The sequence below is a fragment of the Gymnoscopelus braueri genome (genome assembly GCF_963280865.1).
Source record: "Gymnoscopelus braueri genome assembly, chromosome: 6".
In the NCBI taxonomy this organism is placed as follows: domain Eukaryota; kingdom Metazoa; phylum Chordata; class Actinopteri; order Myctophiformes; family Myctophidae; genus Gymnoscopelus; species Gymnoscopelus braueri.
This window is the reverse complement of record NC_137607.1, coordinates 56,242,311-56,252,310: the sequence shown is the minus strand read 5'-3', so window position 1 is coordinate 56,252,310 and position 10,000 is coordinate 56,242,311. Positions and strand designations below refer to the sequence as shown.

Below are 10,000 nucleotides of genomic sequence, written 5' to 3'. Positions count from 1 at the left end.
AAAAAAAATAAATAAATAAATATCAGAGGGAAGTAAGATTTTCCCTTTTGTTGATAGATTTTATCACAGTCTAGGTTGACCTGGTGCGTCTCCAATACATATTTGTAATTTTGTAGTTCAGATTATCTTCTTTAAAGCCTATTATACCTAAAGGTGCATGTGGGGGTCACGCACCCAAAATAGCAGATCTAGAAGCTCACAACACGCTGCACTGCGACACACTGTGAGTTTGTAGATTGTCTATTTTCAACGAGCGACACCCATGTATCTAAGTTTGAACCAGGCTTAGGGAGGTGGCTTGTCCCTTCACAGCCATGTTATGATCAATCAATCAATTGTGTTCCAGCTTGGATCAGTCTAACCAACACAGTGCGTTTCTAAGGTTCTATTTAGCAGTATCATGATGAAAACTCATTTTTTTCCCTCCAAGCTTTTTACACAAGAAATACAATGACATTTCTTTATACATAATTATCGTTTTTCTTTATATAAATGTTATATCATCATTAAACTCACACTGTGAGCTTGTAGGTCGGCTGTTTTCAATGAGTGACACCAATGTGCATCTAAGTTTAAACCAGGCTTAGGGAGTTGCCTTGCAGTGGTGGAAAAGTACTCAAATGTTTTACTGATGTAAAAGTATCAATACTGCTGTAGAAGTACTCTGTTACAAGTAAAAGTCCGGAATTCTAAATTTACTTGAGTAAAAGTCCAAAAGTATTGGTATAAAAAAAAATGTACTTAAAGTACCAAAAGTACAAAAATGTTTGAAAATAGCATAACTACAAGCACACAGTGTGTGAGCTTGTAGATCTGCTATTTTCAAATAGCCAAAGGACAGACTATCTGTCCTGATGAAGGTCTAACGACCGAAACGTCGAATAATAAAGAGCTAATTTTTTTTGCAAGATCCAGACGGTGTGCGGGTCTTTGATTTAAACCATCAGAGATCTCCTCCATAATTTGTACATTTTTGACTTTTATGCACCTGTCGCTAACCCTTGGGGTGTGCATCGGCCTCCTTCACAAAAATAGCCAAAGTATAAAATAGGGCTGAAGTGCTAAATGTTTTATAATGTAATAATTTATATCTGCAAAGTAACTAGTAACTCAAGTTTTCAAATAATTGTGGAGTAAAAGTACAATATTTGCCTCTGAGATGTAGTGGAGTATAAGTAAAAGTACTGAACATTGGAAATACTCCAGTAAAGTGAAAATACCTCAACATTTTACTTGAGTAAATGTACTTAGTTACTTTACACCACTGTTGGCTTGTCCCTTGACAGCCAAACCTTTATCCTCAATCTCAGATCTCTGGCCGGTCTTTGGCGAGTGAATAAAAACACAGCCCCATGGAGAAGGTTTTTATGGGTCAGATACAGTAGTGAACGTGAGCAGGTCTCTGTGTTTATCTATGTGTGTATATCTGTCTGCCGAACGCTCCGCTGGTTCCTGATTAAAGTTCCCCTGACATGACTGTGCTGGCTGTGATGTCACGGCTCAGGAATGCGTTGGCAAAATGAGACTTGGAAGAGGAGCGGAGTGTTTCATCTGAGGGCCTCTTGACAGGCCATTCTGTGGGACGACAGATCAGCGTGCGCACGCGCGCGCGCATGTGTGTGTGTGTGTGTGTGTGTGTGTGTGTGTACTTGTATTTCTACTCTTGAGAGGACCGTATGACCCCACAAATATAGTAAAATTTGCGAATTAGACGTTGTGAGGACCATTTTCCTGGTCCTCACCAGTGAAATGGATGTTTTATGGTTTAGGTTATAATATATAGTTGCACACTGGTGTCTTCCACCGAAAAATGCCAGATGTACAAGATCAGCGAGCTTGTAGATCGTTTTTTTTCGCCCTTCGGCTTTAGGTTTAAAAATGGCATTCATAAAATCGTCATTCTAAAATGTTGATGGCCTCTCAAGTATAGTAATACAAACGTGTGTGTATGTGTGAGCGTCAGTGTGTGTGTCTGTGTGTATGAGGGACATCTAAACTTGATTATGATCCTCTCATGATTAAGAGGCACATCTTGTTTCGTTCTGCATTCTATGATCACAAGTCAGGCTCAACGGGATTCACACTTTTCTGTTTGAGATAAGAACCGTGTTTTGTGGGCCAATGAAAAATCGTATTAAAGCTGCAGTCTGTAACTTAATATGGTCTCCACTCCTTTGGGGTATTGTTTTGTGACCATACATTTTGTACATAATGTGATATTTGGCTTACATTGAGCCCATAGGAGCATTGTGGAAGTATCATTAATACATCACCCCACCGGGGATGAACCGCGGCCCTTCTGTTTACAAGTCGACCTCTCAACACCAATGGTTCTCAAACTTTTTTCTGCCAAGGACCTCCGGTCCAAATTGATATGTATTTGGCCGCGGACCCCCATCTGAAAAGGTTTTTCCAGGGACCCCCAGAAGAGAAGATTTATGTTAAAAGATGATCAAAATTATTCAAACATTATAAACATTATCAAAAATAGCAGATGTAGGCTACAAGCTTGCAGCGGGGCACGAAGTGGCACGCTGTGAGCTTGTAAATCTGCTATTTTTGAATAGCCAACATATAAAATGGATAAAGTGGTTAAGTGGCTATATTAACTACTTTTGCTGGGGACCCCCTGGACCCCACTTTGAGAACCAATTCATTCAGCTATGGTCGCCCCATATAGGCCTACTGTCCGGAGTTTGAACCCTGGTCCTCCGTGCAAGCTTAGAAATGTTTACTGTTGAGCTATAGCAATAACTGTAACGCACGCACTGCTGACCTTCAGGAATAAACTTAAAAAGAAGGAAAATAAGTCGCACTCTCTCCGGCTCCATATGTAGTGATTTATTTGATTCACGTTTCGGCCTGTTGGCATTCCTTACATTTTATTCACCAAAAAAAAAGATTATGAATTGCAGCTTTAAGTTCCTGTTTATCTGAACTCATTCCTCACTTTCTGGCTCTGCAGCGAGTTTGTCTGACTCTGGAGGACATGGGTTTATAGTCTTCTTTTCTAATCTGATTTCAGGAATATAAACTGGGCTCTCGCTCAAATCAAACTTTTCTTGTTGTGAAGAAAACTTCCTGGTCTGTGTAAACCTATGTGTCTAAACACATCATGGATCTTCTTAAAAGCATGTCGGTCGTTGTCAACCACTTAAGCCCTCATTTATCCTTTGGGCTGTATTCGAAAATAGACGATCTACAAGCTCACAACGCTTTCGTGCCGCGAGAGGCGTTGTGAGCTTGTAGATCAGCTGGTTTAAAAACAAATTGAACATTTCTGAAAATATTACAAAATTGTAAAAAAAAAAAAAAAAAAAATGAAAAATCTGAAAATGTTTGCCTACTGTACAATGACAGACCTAAAATACGGAAGGTAGGGTTAAGCACTTAAACCCCAGCATCCATATTATGGGGAAAACCTTCGCAGAAATCTACTTGTAGATCGGCGATGTTTAGCAAAGATATTTAACGTGGAGCGGAGAAAAAAAAGCCACTAGTATAGAGCCGTGAGGGACTCCCGTCAACCAAGTGTAGCCAGTCAGAGTTGAGCCTCAGGGGCCACCGTAGGACAGCTGCACTGGCACTTCCTCATTGCCAATCAGTAAGAGTATTTAAAGGCCCTGCGGTCATAGATATAGAAACCTAGATACCTCATTGGCCTCTGCAGTTCGTTGGAGCAACTCGTATCGCGGCCGCCATTTTCGCGTAGGCAAACGGACACTCAAAGTGACTACTGGCCAATCACAGCGCTCACAGCGCGTTGACTACTGGCCAATCACAGTGCGTCTTTTCTAAGACCTGTCAGAATCAGTTGTCCCGCCCCCACCTGCCTCTGATTGGCCTACCGAACGCCCCCCTTCTGTGACACACGCGGAAGCTTCAGGGAAGCTTTCCTACGCTAAAATGGCCCTCAGAGCCGAAGGAGGCGTCTACCTTTATATGTCTATGCCTGCGGTGGTTGAAGGCTGCAGGTCTTGCGACCTGGGTCTCATGTGTTTTATATTTTCCTTGAGTGGGTTGGGGTCATGTGTGATGTGTCCATGTGCCAAGAGGGGGAATAATATGAAAGAACACTGACAATCCAAGATTTCACCACTGCTGTTTTGTTTAGCCTGAGTTTTATCGTTTGTTTTTATTGTTTATTTGTTTTGTGTTTAGCCATTTCTTGTATACTTTATATGTTTTTTTTTAATACTTTGGCTGTATTGCACTGCATTGCTATTTTAATTAGGCATTTAGTAAGTATATGTAATGAAACCTGAAATATTGTGCTGTGCTAAACTTAATAAAACTCCTTGTTTGGGAGAACAAAGCTCTTGTCTCAAACCTCATTGGCGAACTTGCATTGTGGAGAACCCGATTTAAAGAGGTTATACATTATTTAATTTCCTTGGTTAACCACCACCAAGGTGGCGTAGTCATACATTTTAACATTTATAGTAACTTCCTTGCTCGACACCAGGTTACACAAATATAGGGTTTAAGTCAGGGGTGGGCAACTTTGATGGTGGAGAGGGCCACTATATTTCCACACTCACCAGAGGGCCACATTGCATATTACTGTCGGGCAGACACCTCTTATCTCCGTATTTTAACTTTTTTTTTGTAAATTAATGCTGTACTTCGCCATTCTATGTCACACTAAGCTTGTAGATCTGATATTTTTGCTACTTTTGAATTGGAATCCTGATTTTTATTTTCCTATTTTTTAATTGGAATCCTGAAAAGTAATATTTGTATTTCATTTCATATGCATTTAGTTATACTTATGCTAACTTTATGAACTTAAATACAAATACATTGGACATAAAAAAGACAAATCACTAGTCATTAAGCTACTAATATAGACTGAAGTAATTAAATCGGGTCATGTTACAGCTGAAATCAATAATATATCAGTATTCCGATATTAACCTGCGGGCCGCATTAACTGAAGGTGGGGGCCGCATGTGGCCCCCGGGCCGCCAGTTGCCCATGTATGGTTTAAGTGGTTAATGTGGTTCTAAGTCCTCTGAGGTCTTGTTCTCTCTTGGCCTCATGCAGCAGACCTGAGGATGTGGACACTGATGGGAGCAGTGTGTCTATGCCACTGCGTCTTTGGACAGCTGCTGGAGGCCAGGGGGAATAAAGGAGCTGCCGCCACCCCGCGTCTCATCTGCAGCGTTCCGGGGATCCCCGGCACGCCGGGCAAAACAGGACCCAGCGGCACCCCGGGGGGCGACGGGAACGTGGGCATCCCGGGGAGAGACGGGAGAGACGGCAGGAAGGGCGAAAAGGGAGAAAGGGGAGAAACAGGTATCAAATAAACCAGTGGGTTCTCGAACTATATCATGTCAAGGACCCTCAAATCGATATGTATTTCGCCATGGACCCCCGTCTGATTTTTTTTGTGTGCCAGGGACCTCCAGAAGAGAAGATTTATGTTTAAAAATGTAAATCTCTATTCTTCAAAAATAGCAGATGTACAAGCTCACAGCGCAGCACAAAAGTGATGCATTGTATATCTGCTATTTTTTTATTGCAAACGTATAAATGGATAAAGTGGTTAAAATTATTGTGATGCTGTATTAACATATTTCGCAGGAGACCCTATGGAACCCCCCTCCCCCTGGGGGTCCCCGGACCACATGACCCATATAATCACGTTCAACCTTCAAACTTGGTGCTGCAGCATATTGTTTGTGTTAAGTGGAAATGTTGGACTGTGCCAGCCACCATGAAGCGGGGCCATGCATAAACTTGAAACGGTTCCCAGATCTTTTAAAGGTCATATCCTACCATCTGCAACATAGCCATCCTGCCACATAGTGAAAGTATGACGTCTATCAGGCCTGTATACCTGCATGTGTCTCAGTCCAAATCCATGCTTTCAGTCATGCTTTCCAAACACATCATAGAAAATGGGACACCCCTCAGCAACAATGTATACATTTTTATGTGTTTGGAAACCACTGAAAGCATGAATTTGGATTGAGACACATACTGTACAGGTAGGCTTGCACTATTTTAAAATGTTTTTTATAAATTATTATGAAAAAAGGCACATACAATGTTTCCCCCGACGGCAACAATTTATACACTTCTACACAATTTTACATTTTAAAATAGTGAAACTAGCCGATCTACAAGTTCAGTTCTGAGCTTGTAGATCTGCTATTTTCACAACTTTTGTACGCTCTTGTATGATAAAGTAGGGCATTAATTTGCAAAAAAAAAATGGAGAAAAGATATGGACATGTCTGGACATGCTATCTAAGTTACATTTTAGCCTTTGCAGAATTATGCAAAGGCTAAAAATGTAACTTACAGTAGATAGCATGTTATGTAGACAGATAGGTCAGCCTTGACCTGGCATCCTATAGTTTCAATGTAGGCTGATGATAGGTTCTTGGTTTACGTATGTATTAGTTATTATTAGATTATTGGTTTACTTATGTATGACTTTATTATTAGATTACTATTTTTATGCATTTGATGTATTATGTGTATTATGATGTGTTATCTTGTGTCCTTGCTTACTGTAAATCGCTCTGGATTAAGAGCGTCTGCCAAATGCCTAAACTGTAAACTGTAGATAAGAGGTTTCTGCCGACAGTGACAAAATTGATCAAAGGTTCAGGGTTTGGTGCTGGTTCTGAGGATCTGATTGCTTTTTGAGTTGAATCATGGCCTAGATATTTCACATGGGCAAAGCTGCCATGAAGGTCCTGAACTTTTCAGCAGAACAAAGGGTAAATCACTGGCTGTGTTGCTCTCAGCCAAGAGAGACAGTCCCATCTATCAGCACCGTCTCAAGTTCAATACATGTCTCGCAGTCACCCGATAAACGTCATGTAGCCTACAGTACCTGTGTTTTCCATGATGTGTGGAAATCGGAATTTCACATTCGACCCGACATGCAGCAACAGGCTTTTACTTTAGTATGACACACGCACGCACCATGCATGCACACGCACACACGCACACGCACACACACACACACACACACACACACACACACACACACACACACACACACACACACACACACACACACACACACACACACACACACACTTTTAGACAAACTGTTCTTTATCAGCATGCAGGCGTGATTACTGTTTCATCGCCTAAGGCTACTTGTGTTGCTTGGTTTGAATGCGTTTGGCGGAATTGTAGGTTTGATTACTAATAGGGCCTGTTGCCCTAAATGACTGACGCCCTGCTCCAAGAGTGACATAATGCCTGACATCTGGTCTAAAGCTGCGATCCGCAACTTATTTTATTGAATGAAACACTATTTTAACTACCACCCATATGGTAGAGTATGTTAACAAGTACATCTGTGCGGTAGAGCATGTCAATACAATACATCTGCAGTGGTGTTGGAGGTGGTCTCTCCTCCTACTCCTGCATCCCTACTCTACTTGTCAACCAGTAGGTTGACAAGTAGCACTGCCTTAAGCTCAAAAGCGCAATAACTCCCCTGACCAAGTAGGGACTGACTCTTGGATTGACTATTGGCAAATTTAACCACTTGAACCCCAGCGTCCATATTTCTGGGGGCAAACATTAGCCAAAAATAGATGATCTACTTAGCTCACAACACGACGGCTTGTGAGCTTGTAGATCGGTCATTGTTGGTGAAGAGATTTGGTGTAGACGGAAAAAGGTACAGGGCCGACTCGGGTCCAGTTTACTTCAGTAAGTCTAGAGGGTTTAAGTGGTTATAGGGCTCAGTGTCTGTTAATCCTAATCCTAAATGGTAGGGTTGCACAAAGGCCAAACAAAGCCAGGATACACACAGGCAGTCAAGAATAACTGACCTGCACAAAGGTTCACAGAGGACATAACTTTAATAACGGGTATCTGACTGTATCAACTACCACTTAAAGCGTGTCAGCCAGGGACCCCCGGGTGGCACAGGGGTAAAGTGCCTGCCCACCACCGCGGAGGTTGTGGGTTCGAATCCACAGTGGGGCAACCGGCTTTGTTGAGCGTCTACACATGAAAACAATTGGTGTTCAGGGGAGGGTGATATTATTTTGTCACTGCATGTACTCCTACGGGCTGAGGCGGCACCTGTCAGCAGGGAGTGTTGGTCGGGAGGAGTAGAACGAAGGCTCTATGTCCTCCCGGTGGGGACTCCTTGCTGGCAGGTGAGTCAGTAGGATACAACACAGCAATGTGTGTGGGGAGGAATCAGTTGGCATAACGACTAAATTGGGGAGAAAAAAGGGGTAAAAAGCAAAAAAGCAGGAAAAAAAGGCTGCCATTTCAGCACCATCTCTCTCTCTCTCTCTCTCTCTCTCTCTCTCTCTCTCTCTCTCTCTCTTTCAGGGCTCAAGGGGAAGGTGGGCCCGACCGGTAAGATCGGCCTGCGAGGCACCCGCGGCCCCGGGGGCAAGCTGGGCCCCTCCGGAGAGAACGGAGACGTGGGTCCGTCCGGCGCCCCGGGGCAGCACGGCGAGAAGGGCGACAAGGGCGGGCGAGGCCCAGCGGGCACGGCGGGCGTCTGCCGATGCGGCAGCTTGGTGCCCAAGGCGGCCTTCTCCGTGGGCATCACCAGCAGCTACCCGCAGGAGAAGGTCCCCATTCGGTTCAACAAGGTGCTGCTCAACGAGGGCGGGCACTACAACCCGCTGACGGGCAAGTTCATCTGCGCCTACCCGGGCATCTACTACTTCTCCTATGACATCACGCTGGCCAACAAGCACCTGGCCATCGGCCTGGTGCAGAACGGTCAGTACCGCATCAAGACCTTCGACGCCAACACGGGGAACCACGACGTGGCGTCGGGCTCCACCGCCATGTACCTGAACCCCGAGGACGAGGTGTGGCTGGAGATCTTCTTCCAGGACCAGAACGGCCTGTTCGCCGACCCGGGCTGGGCCGACAGCCTGTTCAATGGCTTCCTGCTCTACGCCGACACGAACTATCTGGACTCGCTAGCAGAGGACTACGCATAGCAGCGACTTTAACTGTATTACACTAACGGTAGCTCTATTTTAAATAGCATTTTTTTTAATAGTTAAAGGGATATTTCACTTTCAAATACAATAAATATTTAAGAAATATATAAAAAATACATGAAAAAAGTAGCCTAATGGGAAAATCACGGCCCCCTCACGCATTAGAGGGACATTCTAATGCGTGAGGGGGCCATGATTTTTCCATTACTTTTTTCATTTATTTTTTATATATTTTTTCATGTTTATTTTATTTGAAAGTGAAATGTCCCTTTAATGTATACATACTGTATGTGTGAAAAAATATATTTTATGTAAATGCCCTTCTAGGTTTTTTCATTTGTGTGTGTGTGTGTGTGTGTGTGTGTGTGTGTGTGTGTGTGTGTGTGTGTGTGTGTGTGTGTGTGTGTGTGTGTGTGTGTGTGTGTGTGTGTGCCCCCCTCACGAAGGTGTTGCAAGAAAATAAATCGAGCGGAATAAATCTGTTGAGTCTTTTTCTAGAAATGTGCTTCTTGGAACTTCAAGTGGGGACTTTTCATGGTTGCAATGCCAAGTGTCAGCAGATGACAAATGATTATTTTTATAAGATTGATTTTAAACTGATATTCTGCAGCCAAAATACAATACATTGCTAAGTGATTATGAAATACTATTACAACAACTCAGACACAGAAGTTCATTTTCATTTGGAAGCCATGGTTTATGAATAGAACCAGTAATAGGCAACATTAACAAATACAATTACGTTATTACATTCAAGGAATAATATTTCTACAAATGCTACTTAATTTCTACAAAACCTGTGATAGCCAGTGATTTTGGGGATACACAAGAAGTTGAATTGTAAATTTAGTTGATAATGATGTCTGCTGTGCATGTTAAAATAATGTATAGGCTACTTTACATCATTTGAGCCGACCATTTTCCAAAACATACAATTATTTTTTTTACATTTTGAAAAAGGCTACAGCTGGGGTCTTCAACAAGGGGTCCGGGACCCCTAGGGGGTCCTCAGAGTTACTACAGGGGGGGGGCCTGTCTTTATGTGA

The 10,000-nt window shown here is 42.9% G+C and overlaps 1 protein-coding gene across 1 annotated transcript in view; it reads left to right on the top strand.

Annotated features, from left to right (window-relative positions):
• Window positions 1–9,420, top strand: part of c1qtnf7 (C1q and TNF related 7) — a 12,555-nt gene extending 3,135 nt beyond the window's left edge. The window contains exons 2-3 of the mRNA XM_080430309.1: window positions 5,047–5,298; window positions 8,323–9,420. Of these exons, the coding sequence (XP_080286435.1) occupies window positions 5,058–5,298; window positions 8,323–8,951 (870 nt within the window). The 5' untranslated portion in view covers window positions 5,047–5,057 and the 3' untranslated portion in view covers window positions 8,952–9,420. The remainder of the gene's footprint in view (window positions 1–5,046; window positions 5,299–8,322) is intronic.
• The last annotated feature ends 580 nt before the right edge of the window (window positions 9,421–10,000 follow it).